The sequence below is a fragment of the Poecilia formosa genome, unplaced genomic scaffold (assembly GCF_000485575.1).
Source record: "Poecilia formosa unplaced genomic scaffold, Poecilia_formosa-5.1.2 Scaffold184, whole genome shotgun sequence".
Classification (NCBI taxonomy): Eukaryota; Metazoa; Chordata; class Actinopteri; order Cyprinodontiformes; family Poeciliidae; genus Poecilia; species Poecilia formosa.
In genome coordinates, this window is record NW_006800123.1 from 1,492,922 (window position 1) to 1,516,054 (window position 23,133).

Here is a 23,133-nt window from a genome sequence, read left to right on the forward strand (position 1 = left end):
TTCATTTATCAGCTCTCTGGTTTTACTCTCTATACGTGTTTGAGTAAAGTTAAAATTGTTTTTTATTCCATGAACTTAAGACGTGTCTCTGAAAATCCAAATAATTAGTATTTATTTGCAGAAAAATGTTTTTAATTAAAGTACATGTTTTGTTGCTGAGCAGGTTAAAAGAAAAGAATTCACAATAAATTTGTTTTTGCATTTTTAACTGGAAAAATTGTGGCCTAACTTTCTGATTTTACTGCAAGGTGCAAATATATATATTGAAATTGACTAAAATCCTCTGCAGTACGCAGATCTTTGTTTTTCTCACTGAACACAAATCTTTAGGGCACTGTTGTGTGACAGACTTTAAGTTGGTGTTTTCCCTGCTTCCTGCTATAATCCCAAAGAATGAACATTATTGTGTTAGAGACTAAAATGCCCTTAAATCAGTTCACATTGTTCACTGCTCTCTTCAAGCTCTGCCAAAGGATTCACAGCCTCGTTAATCTCAGATACAGGAGGTCAGAGCGAGAAATGAAGTGAGATCCATCAGCCTCGCTCTTTCTTTTCACGGCCGTTTGCTTAAAATCATTCAGCAGGCAACACTTCTGTGTCTTCCAGCTCCATTACGTCCTGGAAACGTTACTGTATGTGTATTGGATTTTTCTAACCCCGGCCGCCCTGTGCGGCTTCTATTATCTCTGCTGAGTGGATGAACGACCACGACACCGATAGCGTCAGAGCTGAATTAGATTTGGCAGGCGTTAATGCTTGTGTGAATCCCAATCGCAGCTAGAAAAATTTGCATTTCCTGAGAAAAGACAGTGTGAATGTTGTAAGCTGAATATTTTTTGTGAAAATTGCAGAAGCGTTTGAAGTCGACTGCAGAAAACATGCAGAAATGTACAAAATATGGAGAAGCAACAGAATAAAGCAAAAGCCTGTGAAACACAAACAGTTGAGATAAACTGTAAGAGGAGTGAAAAGTTTTGGTCAATGCAAAAATCCCACCCAAAGAATATTAGAAATTTGTGCAGAACACTGTTTACAAATCTGTAAGGTCACAACAGGTTAAGAGCTAAAGTGTGCTAAAAAGCTAATGCTAGTTGTAGGTCAAGACTAGCATCAGAGTTGGTCAGATTTTATACATCACCGGATGTTTATGTATTTTTTATAATTATTTTTTGTTCGATTTTTGGAGAATAAAAACAAATAAAGAAAAAACAAACAAAAAGCTTAAAAATATTTTAATCTATATTTTTAGTTTTACTTACAGTAAACTTCTGCTGTGTGGGGGGAAATGGCCACACATAGAAAATGTATATTTCTAATAAATAAATAATAACTCAATTGCCTTTCAGTGCTTCTGTAGTTTTCATGTCCTTTTAGAAAACATGTTCCTCACACAGCTTTATTATAAATTTTTTCCACATTTTTTATTGACAAAAATCATTATTTAGAGTCTTGGACTAAGAAAAATTGCCCTCTGAGTCACATTATGTTTTTCCACAGGGAAACGGGAAGTCTTTGCAGTTGAGAAGTTTCCCTCAGGTTGATCAGATGGGTGTGATGTTAGGACAGGGCATATAGATTTAAATGTATTTGTCATTATGACACCTGTTGCTGTTTTATATGTATATGCATCTTCAGATTTTCATTTCAAATCCCAATGTAGTGCACATTTTGTTAAAATGGAAGCAGAATTGCCTTTTTGGTGTATTTTCTCAATAAATCTTTGATTAAGGGGTAAATGCTGTCATAGAAACAGATGAGAAGCTGAGAAAAAATGGAAATATGTAACATCCTAAGTAATAAACCATAAAAAAAAAGTAAAAGCAAAACACAAGATAGTTTTTTACACTATTATGTCATCAAGATCTGCAGGACCCTCCCCCCTCCCCCATTCTACTTTCACTGTCATGCTGCGTTTTGACCACCAGGGTTTGCTCTTGTACTGGTTTTGGTTGCAGTTAGCATCTGAACCGGAGTAATCCTCCCATTAAAACCTTGCGGCGATATTTCTTGTAGCTTCAGCTCAGACAGGAATCTGATTAGTAGCTCTTGTGTTGCATAAGCCTTTCTTTGTCCTTGTAGCTCTTCAGATTTTTGCTGCATCAACTCCACCATAAAATACCGCATGCAACTGAACCAGAGGCCCCATCCAAGTCCGTCAAAATGGAGCCAAATTTCACTGTTTACACGAAGCACCAGGACATTTATGACACAGACAGGCTTGAAGCTTGGCCAATGACTCGCCTGGCCTCTGCAAGCGTGATGTGAACAAACACTGACAGTTTGCTGTCGGCTTCAGCAGTTGATATGTTTGTAATTACGTAGAGCCAAAAGCAGCGGCTGCCAAATGAGCTAAGAAGATCTGCAAGTCGCAGGCCGACGTGATCCGATGGCTTGAGCAACTTATAGCTATCATGGAGGAAATCTTCCCCCTGGGTGTCGTCTGTTTTCCTTCATCTCCTGCATAAATGAGGCTCTTTTTTTTTCCTCTAAAAAGGCACTTTAATGCTGGTTGTGCTGTTTGAGAATGCAAAGCAATTGAGATTCAGAGCAGCCTGAAGTTTGTGTGCATTTTGTGTAGCTCTTTGTGGTGGAGTCGGGTAATGATGTGCTGCAGGAGTTCAGAGATGGCTTATTGTTTCAGAAATTATATTAAAGCCCCATGTGTGCTTATCTACATCAGTTATAACCCAGTATAATTCTCAGCTGTTATGAAGTTAGCTTAATGGGAAGTAGTTAATGCAGTTACATGGGAAAATTACAGCTCTTCATATTAAGCACATTCCACACTTGGTAAATTTATTTAAAAAAAATAAACCTTATAATAAATCTGCTTCATGCAGTAGCATTATCCCTCATCAAAAATAAGCTGATGATTTAGTTTTTACTTGCTTATACATAGTTTTAAAGTTGATTAGAGGCTGTTGGACTCTTCTTGTCCCAAAGACAAGTTAATCTTAGTTACTCTTCAAAATGGAAAAGACAAGAGAGCATGCTATTTAGAATGTATTTGTTTTCACGAATCAGTAAAAGGCTGCAAAAACGTTCAAATTTCACTAGTAAGTTTTCCTGATGGATTATTGGAGAGAAATCGGCCCACAGCATCACATTTATTTCCACATGTTCATGTTTTGCTTCAAATGGTTTATACTTATGTGAGTTTAGTCTGCAGCAAAGTGAAATGGATCTGTCACATCTTATTTATACCACAAAGAAACAGCTACGTTAAAGCTCTGAGGAGCTCTGATGAAAGAAAAGATGAGGTTTACATTTAGAAAATGCTTAAGTTACAGTTATTTTACAGATCTTTTTGGGGGTTTTTTTGTAATTTCACATTTTCTGCAAATAAATACTAGATTTTTGCTTGGAATTTCAGAGAAATGTTGTCAGTAGTTCACAGAATAAAAGAACAATGTTAATTTTTACTTAAACATATAGCTGAAAAAAGTAAAATCAGAGAAATTGATGATCTTAAGTGGTCTCTTAATTTTTTCCAGAGCTGTATAAATAAACTCTTTATTGATCCCGATGGAAATTATGTAAATTAACAGGATGCACTAATCTATAATGAACAGCAGATGTCCACACTTCACTCATAAATGCACTTTTATTCCATTATTGATTGATTCTGAATGTAGCATGTTCAAAAGATGCCAGTTATGGTTAAAAATAATGATTTTAGCCGAGATTCACAGCATAAAGGAGACAATATTTAAAAAAAAAAACCTTTAACCTCCAGCCCGATGCATGGAGCTGTAATCATATTCTCTCCATTCACTCTTTCTTGGCTTTAAAGCCAGAAAAGTTAGGAGGAGACTTTCTCGTTCGGGTGTGATGTGAGAGCCAAAGCGATTTTAGAGTTATTGATCGAATCCCAGCTCTGGCCAAATGCTCGGCTTTAACAGAGGCTTGACTCCACCACACATCTAATCTTGTTCCAACCAAAAACAATTGTTGGTATTCAGTCCACAACGCAATAATGTGATATAATGGAATAAATTACACAAATTCAGCCTGCTTTTGTACATTCATCTCCTTGGCAACACAGTCTACCTCTGCAAGCAAAATGAGATGCGCTTTTTTAGTGATGTGCTGGAGGTTATTATTAAATCATTTTATCCCAGTGACATTGTTTGCACATTGGTGTGATAAAATAAGACCAGCTGGCAGTGGTTGAAACCTGGTGTTGAGTCATATTTTAAGGATTGTGGTTTAATCGAAGCAGCAGCGTCGTAAAATTCTGGTTCGTGTTCAAAAGTCGGCAGCATCCTGAACAATATAAATGGTATTAAGAGCTACTCTGAAAGATAATGGGCTTTTATTTTATTTTTATCAGTAGTTTGTCTTCATTACTAACATTATCATTAGTTGCTGTGAAGATAAACTGTTTTATGTCCAAATCTGGTGTTTTTACAGTTTACAGACACTGATTAAATGTATAATTATCTAATTTAATAAATCTGTGTGTGAGCACTTGGTTTGATTAAAACACAGTGATGGGTGGACAGGAAAGGTTTGTGGAGTTGTTGGATACTGTAAAAAAATGTTGGTTCTTATCCTAGTTAATAATAAATCAGAACAAAAACCCTGTGGGGTTCTCCATGGCTCCATTCTCAGGTCACATACAGATGAAACCAGAGGCTGACATGCCCCAAATAAAAATATACACACCTTTGTTTCTCACTTTCTGAAGTTAAATCAGACCAAAAAATCTCGTCTTAGGTCAGGCAGAATAACCAGACTTATTTATTTTTGCTAAATGCCACAATTCCTAGAGAGCGCATGTCAGAAATTTACATACATTTGGTCAGAACCAGGGATAATTCTTCTGCTATAACTCATATAGTTGTGAAACTCCCTAAATCCTGTTCATTCTTTGGTACTGTGTCCAGACTCCTGAAAATGTGATGTTAATTGGTTTAAATGACTGTTCAGCAAGAGGCTCTGTGTCCCAGAGATGAACAAAGAGTAGGTGTAAAATGTGTGAATAAACGGCAGAAAGAAAAAAAAAAACCTTCAGAAAATCCTGTCTGAATCTGGTAATTATTCTCAGAGGGGGAAAAAGTCCTGAAGAAAAGCCACTCAGTAAGGAAAAGGCAATTACTCCAAAACTAACACATAAAACCAGATTGCAGTTTGCATATGCAAAAGACATTTCCTCTGGTCTGTTGAATGAATGTTTTGGTCGTAATGACCATTGCTACATTTAGAGGGGAGAAGAGGAGGACGCTGAAAACAGACAACCCCATTCTGACTGTGAAGTAGGGGCATTAAAACCGCTGTGGTGCTGCAGGAAAGACTGGTGCGCTCCATAAGGAAACATTGAAACAGCTGGGCTGAATCTTCCAAACAGACAAAAAAAAAAAAAAACATCAGAAAGCTGGAAACTGTAACTTATAAAAATGAACAACATAAAATAAAATAATATATTTATTTTGTTTATCCTACCTGGTCTAAAATAGAAAAAATAATTTTGTTTGATTTGATGTCAGTTTTTATGTTTTTTAGTTTGTAGATCTATTATGACTCCAACCTTGATTAGAGGGGGGAAAAATCTGGGTTATTATAAAATTTATTTTCGATGATCCAGTTGATAATACCCCCCGCTTTTCTCTGAACTTTATTAATGTACCAGAAATCGATGTCATATAGCTGACAAGCAGGGGTATTTTTAACCTAACATACAGATTACTCTCTTTTGGGGACCATGAATGGCGCTGCGGGTCTGTCCGCGGAGGAGACGCTGTGTCTGTAGCCCGGGTCCGCCCCCTCTCCCCGGTCACATCATGGTACGATCCGCGCTGAAGAAGCGCCTCAGTTCCTCCGTCTGGCTGTCTGAGAGGCTGATTCACGGCACATTTCTGCCCCGGAAAGTCTCGCTGCACGCCGCGCTCTCCTCTCTCGTCTCCTCCCTGCGTCTTGTTGTTGCTTGTCTGTGAAAAGCGCAAAGCTGGACCGGTACATAATGACCATGTACAAGGGGAAGCGTCGCAACCATCGCTGTAAGTTTGCACGACGTCCTGAGCGGACAGGTGATAATAACACTGGGGACATTTTCTCTGCGCTGCTTTGCTTTGCTTAGAAGCTGCAAACTGCTTCAGGAGGCAAAATATGAGTTGCTACTGTGTCTGTGTCATAAATTGATCTGCTCTGAAATGTTTTGCTGCAGCCTGTATTGCACCTGCTTCTGCTTTTGTTGGTTTCATGTGCTAATTAAGACTACGGAGGGATAAACAATTACTTCTGTTTTGCAGCAGAATTCAAAAACTGCATACGCTGCATGGTTTTTGGAGGGACGGAAAGTATTTAGTGAGCATAAATTTCTGCTTATGTGCATTATTTTTAATCCAAATTATTCCCATTAGACTTTGTAGCTTTTATGTGGGGTACTTTAGGTTTAATGCCTTCAAATTTCCACGTTTATAGTGAGATAATTGCTTTAAAGGATCACTGTGGTTCATGAAAGAGGGATCTGTGCTCTGCTTTTGCTTGACAAAAGGAAATTGAATCTGCAAAAATGGACCGTGCTTTACCTCTTTCTGGTTCTGCACACATTTGAACAATACACAGAGGAGTAAGTGTTAAGAGAGAAAAAAGGCAAAAGCATTCAGGCGTTTTCAAGCAGAAGAGGCGTAGACCCAGAAAACCTGTGCACAGATTAATAAAAAGCTGTTTCCAGCTGCTTTTTAGGATTTAAAATTACCACTTTGCTTTTATTTTCATGTTTATCTTTGCAAACTGCATACAGTCTAGTAAATTCACAGCTTAACTGACTCTCAGCATCATATGCAGCTCGTTCAATTTTCAGCCCATGAATAAGATCCTCCTCCAGAGACGAGAAATTCATACATATCTATATATATTTATATCTATCTATCTATCTATCTATCTATCGATCGATCGATAGATAGATAGATAGATGTGTGTGTGTAGATATGGGAATTGCAGAAGAGCATGTTGAAGGGTGAACAATGTCAAGCTGGGTGAGATGATCAGAAAGTGCCGCGGTGTTGCTGTAACTGATGAATGAAAATGTGTTCTTAGAGAGAGGAGTGTGTTTTCTTTCTTTTTGGCTTGTTTATCCGCCTGTACTGAACATTCCCCTGAAGCGGTCTGCGACTTTAAGAATGCATCAGCATGAAACTTTAAAGGGGAATATGTAACCACTTTCACAACTTTTTCTTTTCAGTGGTGTCCAGACTGATATTTATGTTCATTTCTATTTTCAATGTTGTTAAATATGTTTTTTTTTTTAAATAAAGGAACAAAAACATAAAATTAGCAGAAAATTCCCCAGAATTAATGATGAAACACTGAACTTGGGCATCAATGCATAAGATTGGCCAGCCAGTAGGAGAGTAGTGACATGAAAATCTCCAGGTTGAGTGAAATTAATCGGTGGAAGATTTATATGATGATTTCTGTAGTGAGGAGGAGAATGTCCGGAGTAATGTTAGGAAACCAATAATAAAAAAAACTCCAACCAGGGGTTTAAAATCAGTCTGTGGTGAACACAGACTATTTAAGTCTGCAAGTGAACAGAGACAAAAAATACAAAACACTGAAGTTCAGGCAGCAATCAGACGGATGTTGTGATTTCTGCTCCTGTTCTGACCAGCATTTTTATATTAGCAAGTCATGCTACATGGAACCAGCTGAAAGCCTCACTGTTCTAACGAGTCTGTGCATTAGTGATGATAACTGCAGCAGAATAGTGAATCTGTCATGATATTATTTCAGACACACATTGGCCTTCACTCCAGCTTTAATGTTAAAAGTCGGCCATTGGTTTTCTCATATTGTTTCTTGTTTTATCTGCTACACATGTGGTGGAAGTCATGTCGAGCTGCATACTGTCTAATCACAACCATAGCAGGTTATATCACAACTGCAAAGACCTGCTGGGATCCAACGGTTGGCCAGCAGTGCAAAGTTTTGCATATCAATATTAAATTTGGCACTCGATATGTAGTTTTAGTAGCTGTGATGCTAAAGCTCATAGATTACTCTGTGAAATAAAAAGCAAAAATTGAATACAATTAATATTTTTGTTGCAATTTTCAGCAATTCACACATATATTTTCCTGATATTGTGCAGATCTACTTTTTAGAGCAGCCAGAATGCTGATTTACAAACTGTTGTTCAATAGATTAAGACACTGAGAAATAAACAAATTGCTTGGAGTGAGTGAGTACTGTCAGATGTTTTGTAATGAGACACAAAGCAGCTCATTCTTACCTGAGAGACTTTATGATTATAAACAAACCCAGAGGTTGTTCTAATGGTCTGGCTGTTGACTCTGGTACAACTATCTGCGGTCGCCATAAACTTTCTTCTTTCCTCTTCTGTCAGCTTTAGGTTGTCTGTCATTGAATAATTCAAATGTTTACAAGAAAGAGAGACCATTTTTGCTGGATAAGGAAAACTTTTTCAGCAAGTAAAAGTGCTTACCCAACACTTTTCCTGTACTTATTTAAAAACCACAGATTTAATTCAACACTAACTGTAGCAGGATGCCTGTCTTCCAAAACATTCCACATTTTTCTCATCCGCCCACAGCATATTTTCCCAAAAGTCTTAGGGATCACGAGGATTACTTTGGCAAATCTGAGATATTCCCTTGTGGTGTTTAAGCAGAAAAAATAATTACTTTGTCAGTGGAAAGGAGGCAGTTGTTTTGTATCTGTTCTTAATCGAGGCATGCTATGTTACTTTTTGAGCTCTTTCATCCTACTTCATGTTGTCAGACAGGTTCTATTTAAGTCATTTCTTGATTCTACTGGTCTATGAGCAAAGGTTTTGATCAAATTATATTCATATGTCAGAATGACCTAGACTTGGATCTAACTGTGGAATCTGGCAATACTTGAAAATTGATGTTTACAAACGGTTTTCATTCAATCTAACTGAGCTTGAGCTATTTAGCCAAGAACAATCAACAAAACTGTAAGTCTCTGGTTGTGCAGAGCTGTAACGTGTCGAGAAAGCTGGTTGAACAAAGTTGAATGGATGCCAGACTTTGCTTGAAAACTTTGGAGTTCTGTCACAAGCACAACCGAAGGCTGATATTTGGGAAAAATGTTTTCAAAACCTTTTTTTAATCAAAAAATATTAACTCAGTAACTTCAGATGCGTGTTGTTGGCAGCACAGACCAAATGATTTTACGAGTATGTACAGACTAGCTGGTCTAAAATGTCTGGGCAAGCTGCTAGATTTCCAGACAGATTTCCTCCGGGACAGTTTTTTTGTTTTCAGAGTTTGTATGTGAGACTGTGCTGTCTGTCTCCACAGACTACACTCCTTTGCCCAGAAATACAGCGTGCATGTCCGTGGGAAGGCATGCTAATCAGGCGCAACACAGTCCATGCTGTAGCGGTTCGAGGGGGGCAGCTCTACTTCCCTTCAATAAGCCACCAGCAATTCCAGGATTTAATCCGTTCCGAACATTTTAGTTCTCCCGAACATTTTAGTTCTCACGTAAGATGCAAGTTGCAGCTACTTAAAAAAAAAAAAAAACTCCAGCTGTGCCAAAAATCTGACTTCCTCTTTTCGGTTCAGTTCTGCACAAGCCAAAGGCAGCGCGCTTCTTGCCTGTGCTGGAAATATGATTTCATCTATCTGTCAGAGAAGACCTAATGTGCCTCCCTTGTCGATGATGAAATAATGTGACAGAGCTGTCACAAGATGTTGCTCCCAAAGAGCCCTCGTCTTTCCCACCAACGGCATCATCAAGGCTCTTTGGACCACCGGCTGCCAGGACATCAAGTAGTGACACAGAAAGACGGAGAATTAATGAGAAACAGACAGACAGTTGTCTGTCTGTTTCTCATTTATCCAGCTGTCTGTCTGGATAAAAGAGTTAGCTTCCTCACAATGAGAACTACTAATACTCGGTTTGTTTTGGCTAAATCTCATCTTTACGTCTTGTTTCCCACCACTAGCCTTCGTCTCCATACTGCATTCATCTGTCCTGAGTTTTCTGCTTTCTTAGTTACTACATCTGAGATATTTAAATGTAGTATTTTCCAGTAAGTGGGGAAAAAAAGTCAACGGTGCATGAAAAACGACTTGTATTTTCAGACTATATTTTAATCTAAAACAGGCCAGACTTTAAAAAAATTTTAAACTTCTGTCTTAAAGGTGAAATATTGTGTTAAAACCAAATGAGCAAGTGTGCTAGAGCTCTGCTTGGGTTGCTAGGTGACGGGCGGAACTCTGCTTTGATTGCTAGGTGACAGGAAGAGCTGCGCTGGAGTTGCTAGGTTACGGGGCTGAGCCTGCAAGAACTTATTGCCAAACTCCAGCTGGGTGTTTTGGGATGTTTTTACAAATAGTTCAGACCCAAATGGAAGTACAAAAATGTCCTAAATGTAAATTTTTCATAGCAGGTTCCCTTAAAATGATTTTATCAAACATGAATGAAAGTGACATAGAAATATACTAATTTCCATCCATCAGTAAATATATTCTTGCATTTCTACATCTCCTCCTTTATAATCTCTTGTCCAACCATCCATTCTCCAGGATTTGTAAAGCTTGATCTCTATAGAAATGCCTGCCATTATTTCTTTTTGAGCCTTTGTATTTGTTCTGCCATTTAATTTGCAGAAAGGTATAAAAGCTGTGGAACATGGGGTCTGAAAAAGTATGAAATGAAATGTTAAGAACCAAGAGTGCTTCGTTGTTCAGTGGCACAGGACAACTCCTGGTGTTTATGGGTCACACAGAGGGATGTGATCTCAGACTGATGCTGTGCCTTTATCTGTTGAGCCAATGCCTGCAGGTGCTGCGGGTTATGAGACGATTCTCCTGAAACATGGCAGAAAGGCACTGAGGGTGATGAAAGTGATTTTTGTGTTTTCTCAAATAGAATAAGTTTTAAAACAAAATGTTGAACACTGCAACACAATGCAGTTCAGGTTTGTTTTGGGGTTCAAAGTATAAATGATGAAATGCAATCCAGTGTTGTGCAACAATAGGTTTAATTTAGCTATGGATAACTATTAATGAATGCAATTACTAACAAAACTAAATTATGTATTTAATATATTAAATACAATAGACAAAGGATTTAAGATTAGCATTAGTAATAACCAAAATAAGCTCAGACTTCTTTAATCAACAAACTCACTAAGCGAATAAGACTCAACAATTATGAAACAACTAATAAACTACCATGAAGTTAAACGGCGCAATTAAAAAAGTAAGAATAAAACCAATAGAAATGCTGCAATTTACAGTTCAGTGTGAACTGTAAATGTTGATAAATCAGGTTTATTTAAGCAGAATCTGGTAAAGAGGACAAATTGGCTTTCAACCAACTTAGATTAGTTGGTGCTAAAAAGCTGTTGTGATTAACTCACACACCTGCACCAGAATATATAAGAATAAAACTTGAACTATAGAAATAGAATGATATATAGTAATATCACAGTCCAGTAGGAACATGTGTGTCTATAGACCAAGGTTTGTATTGATGAATTTGGGAATGAGGCCATATTAGCTGTAAATTGATAAACATCAGACATCAAAACAATTAGTTCATAAAGTAAAGCAGAGGTGAAGATAAAAACATTTTAAAAATTGTTTTCTTTAATAATTTGCTTAATTAAAAATCAACAAACTTTTTGACCATTCATTCTTAATCTAATGATCAATCACCATAGTGATGGATTTTATTTTAGTATTTGAGAATTCCAAGATGGCGTCATATTAGACTCAAGATGGCGGCTTAAAGTAGATGTAAAGACGCTAGCGCTTTGCTATAGGAATCTCTTTGAGCTCTACGTGTATTTTGAGCATCTTTACTGACAATATTTATCATTTTTGAGTTCCAGTGCTGCAGCTAAAACGGTAAAAGCAATTTTGTGAACAACCAAATCAATAATAGTTAGCTAGCGTTTAGCTCTTACATTAGCATGCCAGTTAACGGAATATTTCATGCAGGCTAGTGATTATACAGGAAAGGAAAAACGCCAATAAAACAGCTACCAACTGCGCCGCTGTCCAGCCCAGCAAGGCCACTTGCCTCATAAAATTACTTTTTCACACAGGGCCAAGTTAATTTGCATTCACTGTGGGTAGCTCTGTTTAGAAATGATTTGGAAAAAAAGCAAAAACAAGAAATCTGTAAGAGCGAAAATGTTTGGTTTTTTTCATGATGATAACTGAAAATTGCAGGAAGACAAAAAACAAGGATATTTTTTTATGTTATTCTTGTATCTTCTGTTCAACTGACGTCAGTATCAGCAGGTCAAAGCAACACAAAAAGCAGAAATTTCAAATTGGCAACAAGCTCTGATTGGCTCATCATGTTTGGACTAGAAAGCGAGACCAGATCAATAGTCTTAACATTTACCAATTCTTTGTTTCTCCATAAAGACAAAATCCTGCTAGTGTTTCTTTGTTTGTATAGAAAAAGGAAAATGCTGTTTTAGCAGCTCTTAACATAATTGACATTTTCTTATTACTTGTCTTGCAGAGAAGAAATTCCTTCTTTTGTTTGGTGATAAATTAATTCATTTCTCACTTACTAAAAGCATAATCAAATCAAAACCTCTCAAATGGTCTATAAAAATAAATTGGGTCTCTGCAGCTTAAAGATAGCTGTAGTCAGTTTACATTGAAAGCTAGGACGTTGCTAGTTTTGTGAACTGGCTGCAATAAATGCACTGGAAACTTAATTTTGTGCCTACAGTGTTTTTGCACAGAAACTAAAGTGTCAGTCACAGAAATGAATTAATTAGCAAAGCAGTAATGGATTTTTTCCCCCCCCAAGGTCAAAAGAAGGGGGCAAGCCCGTCTTATCTCTGCTTTTGAGTAATTGTTTAATTTCTCTGTCCATAAAATGTAATAAAATAAATTATGAAACTCATTAAACCTTACACCCCGAGATGACGTTTTGAAACTGCTAATTTTCCTAAATTAATTGTGCATAAATTACTCTTATGTAGTTTCCTGAACTATTATGACAAATATGGACATACTTTAAAACTATTATACTGCTGTATTATTTATTGTTCAGTAAATTATGTGAGAATTAGTTTGTGTTGTTTTTCAGCATTTCAATACATTTAATTCCTGTTGAAGTTTTTATACAATTAAATAAAAAATGTATATTATTCCTTACACAAAGTGATATAATTTGAGTGTTTATTCATTCCTTAATTCTAATAATTACGGCTTAAAGTTAATAAAACCCATAGTTTTGCTTCTCAGGAAATTTCTCCTTTACGATCATGTAAAATCCAGGAATTTGAGCCACAAAAAGCTGCTGAAATGAGTTAAAGAAACCAGCAGCTCAGAAAGATGAAGCCAAGCATCTTATTGGAAAGTTGAGTGGAAGGAAAAAGTATGTTAGAAAATTTTGGGCACTCTGTGTTCTTAGCACCTCTGCACCACTAGAGGCCAACTACAACAGGTATTAAAATCTGTTAAAATAAGTTATTGGTCTTAAGTAACATTTGATTTTTTTTTGTGGGAAATCAGAATTTTTGGTGTATTGAAAATGAACAAAATTCTTTTTAAACGACAAAATGAATCTATATCACTTTTTGAACTGAAGTGGATCAACTTTCCCTGACTTCAGTCTAATTTCACAGTCGTGTCGTGAAATAATACATCATGTCTACAATTGAAAACTTCAGCTTGAACTCGTTCTCCTCAAACGTTTGGTGTGATGTTTGATCTTCAAAGGATTGACGTGCAGCACCTTTGATATGCAGATAGCTTCCTGCTCCTGTCTTTTTCCATGTAATTAGACCCGCAGTAAAACCAGCCTCTGTTGTTGCTGGGAGGTGTCGGTAAACAAGGCAATTTTCTGCCGATGTGTAAGATTTTTACAATTCTGATTTAGGAAAATGTCGTGTTATATTTACTCTCCTGTCTGAAGGGACTGATGCATGTTTTCCTCCTAACTTGCGGCTCTGCAAGCAGAGAAAATTAAGAGTAAGGGTTGGTTTCTGGGAGAGAAGGAAGGAAGGAAGCGTGAGCTCCGAGTGAAGCAGAAAGACCTTTGTCTACATCTCCAGAATATCGATAACACATTTTATTGCCCCTGTGAGATTCAGTGAAAATCTGCCCTTGGAAATCCTTTAGTGGAGCAAAGATGAAAGCTTTTATGAGATCCAGACCGCCACCGGTCCTCATTGCTTATTGGATGCTGCGATTTCTTTATCTCAGCCTCCTGCTTTCGTCACACACCTGTCCAGCTTCACAATTCAGCGAGAGACTCGTGTCAAAGACATCTGAGCTAAATCTGGAGCAAAGACATATTCCCACCTATCGCCCTCTGAACATCCATCTCTGTCAGCTCCTTTCTGTCTTTACTAGGGGACAAATTCACAATATTACTTTTTACAATTAATTATTGGAAAATAATGTGCTTTTTTCCTTTAGCAGATGATTGGCAGCAACTTCCAAGCCCCGCCTTTTTTTTTTTTCACCTCTACATTTAATATTTATCTCATCAAAATGACTCCTGGCGGTTGCTTGGAAATGGGGAACATTATAAAGGAATAAAAGAAGCATAAAAGAAGGAAACCATGATATAGAGTCACCTTGCAGGGTTCATTTGAGACTATTTTTTTCTTCTGTTTTTGGAAAAGAAAGGAGCCATTACTCATTCCTTGAAGGCTCTAGCTGATATGTCTCAAAGGTGGCTTATTGTAGTCAATCACTTGTGCTGCACGTCTAAAATTTGATGTGCTGCACAGGCTGTACTGAGGCACTTTAATCAGGTGGAGACAGACTTTCTGTACCTCATTAACAGCAGGATGCTCTGCTGGAGAAAGCCAATTTTGCGCATTTTTGGTTTTGAGAATTCAAAATCATTCCTATGCATTGTACCATTAAAAAGTGAAGGAATATTTATAAGCATTTTATCAGTCTTCCTAAAAGCCAAATAGTACAGGAATGTTTTCATTGCATCCTCCAAAAACACAAAGTCTTACCAAACATTTCATCTCGTTTCTAGTACAACAATCTTTTCACACTTAAAATAAGACAAAACTAACTTTCGAGTACCTTTTCATTAAGATATAAGAGCTTATTTTATGGGGGGGATTTTTCTGCCATAATTCGATGGCACATATTTTCAGTCTGAAAGCAGGATTTTGTGTCTCTTATCCCTGCGCTTACCTTTCCAGTTTGAAAGCAGGACTTAATTTCTTTCTTTCGGAAACTTGTAATTCTTGTACTCAAAACTTCTGCTCCCTTTCAAATATTCACTGTGTTCTCTCAAACGTTTCTCCTCGCGCTCGAAACTCGTCTCTGCTCAGATCAAACCTCTGCCCGTTTGCAAATAATTTTCTGCTTGCACTTGGAACAGAAAAGTACCATCACCTAGCAACCTCTCAGCCAATAGAATGAAAGTGTTGTACTGGGTGCGTTTGTTTCCTTCTAGTGGGCGTCCCTGTGCGGCTAATGCCAACCTGCACTAGAAACTAGACCAACATACTTGGTGGGATTTTGTGTTTTTGCAGTAATTGGTAGCCACTCTACTAGGATTTCTACTACTTAGTTTTTTTTTCTTTTCGTTTATCGCTTTCACAAATGAATGATGGTCCTTCATGCACCTTAAAACTGTACAGATAACTGCTAAATTACTTTTAATTAAAAAATAAATAATCAAATCCTGCCTTTGCCTGCTCAAATGTACCAACTTTTTCACCTGATTATGAAGCTATAATAGACTGCAGCCTCGGTTCACCATGGAGGCAAATGTTTCTTAAGCACTACAGAAAGAAAAACATTGTAATATATATTAAATATATAACAATATCTTTATAAGAATGGTAAAAGCAAGGCGATGGCAAATGTTTTAGGGATTTTTAAGTTCATATTTTCTTGTACTTGAGAGCAGTATAATTGAGTACTATAAATTTTGTGAATTATTTTTTTTATTCTTTTTTGTGGCTTTTCAAGTCTCTATATATAAAATTAGCACAGAACTGGATGGTTTCTTTGTCTGTCTTTTTACTAAATTAGCAATTGGAGCATGGCAACTTGAAACAGGATTATAACAGAGCATATAATTGCTAATAATGAGCCTAGTTTTACTGCGTAGCAACATTACACTCACACAAAGCCTCGTCTGATTTTAATCTTCAATGTTTGCCTCACTTTGGAAATAAGTCCAGAATAGATCTTTAATCTTTTAATGTGATTTCTGCAGAAATTCAAATGGTACAATAAATGCCGTTATGTTGCAAACATTCTCTTTGTCTTACTGGTCATTTTATCTGAAGATTAACCCAAACAGCTTCTGAATAAGGCTATCATAATACAGGGAAAAAAATTAAAACTCTTTGATACTAAATAAGATAAAGCATGTGAAACAGCTGATAAAGATTTTCTTTTCTTTTGAAAAACTGATTCTTCACCTGTTTGTTTCCAGTCTGTGGATAAAGGCACACACACACACTCACACGCACACATGAATTGCTATTGTCTCAATTATAGCCTCTATGTTTCTTCGCTGCTGGTGTACAAACAGGTCATTTGCAGCAATGGAAACCAACAAAGTCAGTTGCCAAGGTGTTTTTTAGTAGGCTGGATATTTCTCTTATTTTCTCACAGAAACACGCTGTAGCTTGACAGGAAAATTACCGCTCTCTGGCTTACAGTGGGTGTAATTCCTAACAAGGTCATTCTCTTTCTCTTTTTTGTTTAATCATTATGTAATGCAGCTGACTCATTTCAATTCTAATCCTTTTCTTAATAGAAACAAAAACCAAAAATAATATGCTTAGAATAGAGAAATCATTCATTAGAATTGTGTTGGTTACTTGGAGCTGCAAACAGTTTCTGTTTCAGGTGCTGAATGTTGCTATAGGCCTGAATACCTGGAGCTAAAACCACTAGCACAATTCACTGGGAGTTGTTTTCTTTACTTTTGCTTTAGGCTAGCTTTTTCTTTAACTGCTTTTGGTATTTTCTCAGGTTATTTTTGTTAAAATATGTTGATCTAAGTCATGTTTATGAGGCAAAAACAAAACATCTTTGCTTTGTATCTAAATCAAAATCACACATTTAACTACTTACAACTGTTGATTTTTTTTTTAAATTATCAATTAATCGTTAACTTGAGTATGCAGGACTCAGAAAAGGTCATTTTCTGAAAGAACAACAGAGTTGGAGCAGAAATTTGGCCAAAACTGTATAAAAAATAAACATATAGCTATGGAAAAATTAAGAGACTACTTAAAATATCAGTTTCTCAGATTATAAAAGAATGCTGTGTAATTGGATTTTTAGCAATATGTGTTTTTTTTTTAAAAAAGAAATTACTTTTTTTTACTAATTTTATGCAGAAATGGCTAAAGTGATTAAATGAAACGCATGCAGCATGTGCTGATTTTTTTAAATCCGATTTGTTGTATGAATAGTCTACAGAAAAATAATTCACTAAAATATTTAACTGAATCACAAATAAACTGTCATTTCTGGATTCACAAAATGAGCCTCGGGAATCCTTAAATCTTTCAGTAAACACCTAAAACGCCAAACGTGTCGGTGCTGTCACTGAAACAGCCTCCATCCAGCCCCTTCTGACCTTCTGTTGACTCCTGCTAGCCATCGCCTGTTAGCGCCGCGCTGAGCCTCGGGCTATTAGCTGGTGTTCCCCTTGTTCCGTCTGAAGGAGGGGGAGAGATTTTCAGAGAGGAAGATGAAGCTGCGGAGACAGAGTCGGATTTGTTGCGGCTTCCTCCGGTCCGACAGCTCACACTCCCTCCAGGAATAAGATTTGCATTCCCCTCCGTTCACTTTTCTGTTTTTGTTTCCAGTAAATTGTCTTACATCTCGGCTTATAGCCTCGATTTATTGGGGAGCGCATCCTTTTTATTGCGCTGCTGTTTCTCCACCCTTGCTAATGAAAGGAGATGGGAAGTGGGAGCTTTCTTCAGCTGTGCAGGTGTCGCGCAGAAAAGGCCCCGCAGCTCTGAAACGTCTCGTAATGAGCCGCCTCAGTGTGAAGAGACGGAGAGACGAAACGCACCGTCTGATAGGGCGACGGAGGGTGATCGAGGTTAGATATTGTCTTTTGTGAATGTGAAGGAGATGGAGGAGACGTTGAAGGATTGGATGATGCTCAGGTTACAGAAGGATGCACGAGGAAGAGGAGGGTGAGGGAGACAGAGATGTAAGGCAACAAATGAGACCAATAAAACACATGGGCAGCTTCCTCCGGGGAGTCACGGATCCTTGTTTTCCTGACAGAGGAACACAAGCCTGTCTGGGTGATTACTTACACTCCGTGGCTCGGTCTTTCCGCTGCAGTTTTATTCTTCTTCTTTTTTTTTGCCCATAACAATGCTCACTTAAAGAAACATTGCTCTGCTCCTCGCAGTCTCTGCTGACGGACAGGGACCTTCCTTTTGAGAATAACAGTAAAGGAGAATCAAGCTCAAACCTGCCTAAGCAAGTTGTTAGGGCATCAAAATTCACGTTGCATCATGTGCACATTTACATAGCTGCGAGCTGGAGCCGTCTTTTTGTTTTTAGAGCAGAGACAGAAACCTTAAGAAGCCTCTTTAACTTATGCAGCACCACAGACAGCTCCATCTCCTTCTCTGGCTCCCCCAGCTGCACATCGAGCTGCCAAACAAGTCAGAACAACAGAACAAAGGGAGGAAACTAAGTAAAGAAAAAAAAAACAACCAGTGTGGTCACTTACCGAGGGAACTGCTCATACATACACTGGGGAGAGTTTGTGGCTGCAGGGGAACAACGTGTTCAGAGAGAATAAACTGCAGTCGGTCTTCACAGCATGTCCGATCCATCTGTTGTTTTGCTCATCAATTAATTTATCCATCTTTCAATCTATTAATAATCCCATCTATCAGTCTTATCCTTTTGATCCATCAGTTTGTTTACTCACTCATTAATTCATCAAACCAGTGTCTCTTCTGCCTGTTTCTGAAAGATGCTTCTGGAAAAGAAGTGATCGGTTTTTGCGATCCTTGCAGAAAGGAATCCTGAATAAATGGCCTCAACTTCTTCTGTTTTCACACCTGATCATCTGGTAGACTTTGTACAATTGGAGACCAAAGTTCGCTTTTACACTCCACTGTGTCAAACGATCCAAACCCTTTGAAAAACTTGTTCCACCCCCTCACCTGTGGGGGGCGCTGCACCAAAACCCCTGAAGAAGTCACCAAGTGCAACTTCCTTTACTTCATGAAATGTAAGGAAAAAAGGAGTGGCGTCAGATTTTAGCAGTTGTAGGATTTCTCTTTTGTCATTTCTCCCGTTAGCGATAGACTCACACTTTTGTTTTGGTTGTATTTACCCAGAATGCTCTGCATTATAGTTCACTTCCTGCTTTTGAAGGGATCTCTGGTTTGCTTGGTGTTCACATCCATTCGAACTGAACCAGGGATCACTTCAACCAAACCGAGGCCTAGATTCAGAGTTTGATCACACATTCACGCTTCCCCAAATGAAGAGTTTCTAGTTAAACCAGCTAAAGTTCAATTAAAGCGAACTAAATGGGGCTTGTGTGAATGCAGCCTCATTTTTAAGAGGGGAAGCAGAGGTTTTACTCTTCATCTTATGTCTAATGTTGATCTCGGACGCTCAGGAAAGAAGCTGCCTGCAGCTGTGGTTCTTGAGTTTCAGTTCTGATCCTTATCTTGTGACCATATTTGAGTGTTGGAAACTAGAAGGTCCAGGAAATCTTTACCTTTCTGCTCTGAACTTGGTGTTTGCGCCTCACGTTTCCTGACGGCTTCACTCAGCGAATGTCGAAGCTGTTGCAGCACCGTTACCTAAAATCCCAACGCAGAGCAGGAGGGATATGAGGCACACGTTGTTTACATCAAACTTGTTGCGTCTGTGATTGTTTTAATTGCTTTGGGGGTTTTGGATGATATAATTGCTATGCTGGCTGCTTGGCGCTAATTGAAGGTTTGCCTCCGATGTCGGTAAACCTCCAGGTTAATGAGCAAAACTGTAATTATCTTGTAAGTCGGCACAGAGGTCAAACTCTATCAAGCATGCTGACACAAAAACACGCTCATCCAGTCGTTCCACTCTTAAGTAGTGAGCGTACAAAAACACCCGGATTTAATCTCCTTTCCTCTGGTAGAAGGAGTTCGCCAGCAGCTTATTTCTACTCCAGTGCCATCCCACTCTCAGGGATTTGGGCGCCTCCTTTTATTTGGCATCGGAAAAGCAGAGGCATGAAATATTTAAGCAAATATGTACAGCTGTAAGGCTAAAAGTGTCAGAGAACATCTTTAAGGTCTATAAGGGATTTATCCTGAGCTCCTATTTAAAATAACTTTACAACAAGGTTTAAGTCTCTGCAATGTTCATGACAATATTTCTGTTAAGTCATTAACTGGAATCGGTTATGAAGCAGCCTCTCGAGTGCTTCTGTGAGTGTGATCTCAGGGACAACATAAAAAGAAGAATATGATGGGATTCTTGCGCTGCCTTTAGTCAATTTACAAGGAAAGAGTTTTCTCACTTTTTGCTTCGACTCTTTCATTTTTCACAGCTTTTATTGCATCATGTTAACATTTAAAAGAGAATATTTGCACTGCCTACATTACGTCTTGTGCATAAAACTTTAGCTCACTTAATACAACTTTTAATACTGATGCTAAAACTGCCATATAAGGTTGAATAAAATTAAAGATAATATTCATTTATTCAATCTCAAACATTTTTGTGCATAAATAATATATACATGGACAGAGAGAAAACAGAATAATGTATTTTAAATCACTTTTTGTAAAGTAAATCCTAATACAATCCAGGTAGGGGAAGGGGCGGCATCTCCACAATTTTATTAAAAAGGATTTTTTCAAATTAAACTCTGACATTACTGCATTTTTTGTGCCTTTTATCTCCTTTCTCATTTTAATCCTTAATCATCTTCATGATATGCTCATAATTTTTGTCGCTGCTTATCTAAAAGGTGCATAAACAACTGCTTCAGACATTATTGGCTGTATGGAAATTAAATTTGGCATCCAAAATAAGCAAAGTAAATCTAGATTACATTGGAGCCTGATCATTGTCCGTTATTGACTCATGTATAAAAACAAATCTTCTCTTTTTACAGTACTGGAGTTGTTCCCTTATGACGTAGAGTTGAACGTCTTTCTAATTTTTTTTAAAGGTTTGTTCAGCACTGTCATCATAATCCGAAGCCGTTTCTCTGAGAGATACATCTTAAAGTGAATACTTTATTGTTAGTTTACTCTCTTTTTTTAGATTTTGTTGCATTTTGAGCAGTAAATTGACAGGAAATAGCCTGGAGAAAGAAGGATGCTGTCATCCCATAACTAGGGATGACGGCATCAAGGACTTCAGCCTCTGCACATTTCCACTATTTCTCTTTTTTTTCTTACTTATTTAACGTCAATAAATTGAATCGGGTGTATTCTGAAGCCAGGATGATTCAGATTCATGTTAGAAATAAGTGGCCTTACAATCAGTGAAGCGTTTATCAGAAAATGATCAGAGCTGCCTGATAAAAATATTATTTCTGGAAGCAGATTTTGCAGAAATGTGGGAAGTTTTTAGACTCTTCCACATTGTCTTAATTAGACAACCCAGATTGAAGGGTAACATTTTATTTTTGCCGTGTGGAGTGTTATCTGTGAATTTTCCTTCAGTGTACCTTGACTGATGAGTTTTTTTTCTCTCTTTGTTCTTACAGACATAAACATGGCGGGCGAGCCCAAGCCTTACAGGCCCAAAGGCGGCTCCAAGCGGCCGCTCTCAGCTGTTTACAGGTACGACTCGTCCTCCTTTCAACATTCAGCGAGTTCCTTCACCACTGTCATGAATATTAACCTGCTTTCGCATCCGGCTGCTGCTGCTGATGTAAATCTGCTGTAATCTTTAAAATATGAGGATTCCTTATTATGCTTCCCTCCTTCCCCTCGTTTGAACCTCGCATTTCCAATTAACGGCATGATTTTTGCATTTCTGGGGCCTGACTTCAGTTTATACAGCAAAAGCAGCGAAAGCTCAGAGGAATTAATGTTGTGTGAGCTTCATTAAGCATGACCCCGATTTTCTGCCCAGTGCGCGTTTCATTTCGTGGAGAACCCGGACTGCATATTTACTGGCGTCTAACATGACAAAGGTCCAGATTTGTTTCGTATGTTTTCTCATACTTTCCCTAAAGTTAACAATCCAACCAATTAACTCCTGCTTTTATTGATAGTTTGTTTCTTTACACGTCTTATTTAACTCATTTATCAGCTTGTGTAGTGCTGCCATGGATCCTCATTTGCATTTTGTTGCTGCGAGAAGAATGTGAAATGGTAATTACAGACCACAAAAGAGAGAGATTTCTCCAAAATGAAACGACATAAATCCTAATTTAAATTCCTGCACGAGAAACTGGACTGTTTTATTTTCATTCTTTTTTCATTTCAAGCGCCATCCACATTTTTAATCTCCTAAAGTCATTTATTTTCTATTTCTGGAGTTTTTTTAACAGTATGAAACTTTCACAGTACATACTAATAAAACAGAATGACATTAAAAAGTTAGCTCAATGTTCTAGTTCAGCATTTTAATCCAAAAAGAGGAAAAAACACAATTATCAAAATGTTTTTCTAATCTTTTTGAAATTACAGAAAATACACAAACAGCAAAAACAAAGAAATCTATTAAAACTTGAAGTAAAATTGAATAAAAAAGTAATTTCTGCCGAATGTGAGTCAAACATCATTTCTCATCTAGTTTGGTTTTCTTCTAAGATAAGAAGAGCTGACTAGGGCTTTTAGTAGCAGGTAAAGAATTGAAAGATTTCCCAAAAGAATATAAAAATATCCATTCCATTCTATGGAAAATAAAAGCGTACATGCAGAGATCCGGCTACTGAAATAAGTTCCCCATCCGTCCACAAGATGAAAAAAGAAGTACGTGACTTTTATAAACAATTTGTTTTTTACATATTTGTTCAAAATGTCACCATGTTAAGAGACAGATGATCAGTAAAAAAGAAACCAAGGAAGAAAATGGAGTTTACCACCTCCTCCCTGTGCTCCTTTTTTCATCTGCAGATTCAGGAGGAAGATCTTAGTGCTGTCAATCATGTTCGTGTATGCGCTGGTCAATGTGCTAATGGCAGAGAAACAACTTACCATTACAGAAAAACAGTTTA

General features: G+C 37.6%; 1 protein-coding gene and 1 long non-coding RNA gene across 6 annotated transcripts in view; one reads left to right on the forward strand and one right to left on the reverse strand.

Moving 5' to 3' along the window:
- The window catches only part of ralyl (RALY RNA binding protein like), a 113,311-nt gene that overhangs the window by 71,812 nt on the left and 18,366 nt on the right, over positions 1-23,133 (forward strand). For all 4 annotated transcript variants that reach the window (XM_016678489.1, XM_007565970.2, XM_016678490.1 and 1 more), the window contains one exon: positions 21,673-21,748. In XM_016678489.1, coding sequence (XP_016533975.1) covers positions 21,673-21,748 — 76 coding nt within the window. The remainder of the gene's footprint in view (positions 1-21,672; positions 21,749-23,133) is intronic.
- Positions 1-23,133, reverse strand: part of LOC107837869 (uncharacterized) — a 76,222-nt gene that overhangs the window by 20,175 nt on the left and 32,914 nt on the right. Inside the window, exon 4 of one of the 2 annotated variants that reach the window (XR_001663922.1) lies at positions 19,497-19,768. The exons of the other annotated variant lie outside the window; for it this stretch is intronic. This is a non-coding gene — a long non-coding RNA (uncharacterized LOC107837869). Of the gene's footprint in view, positions 1-19,496; positions 19,769-23,133 lie in introns of those variants that run through there. 2 annotated transcript variants of the gene reach the window in all.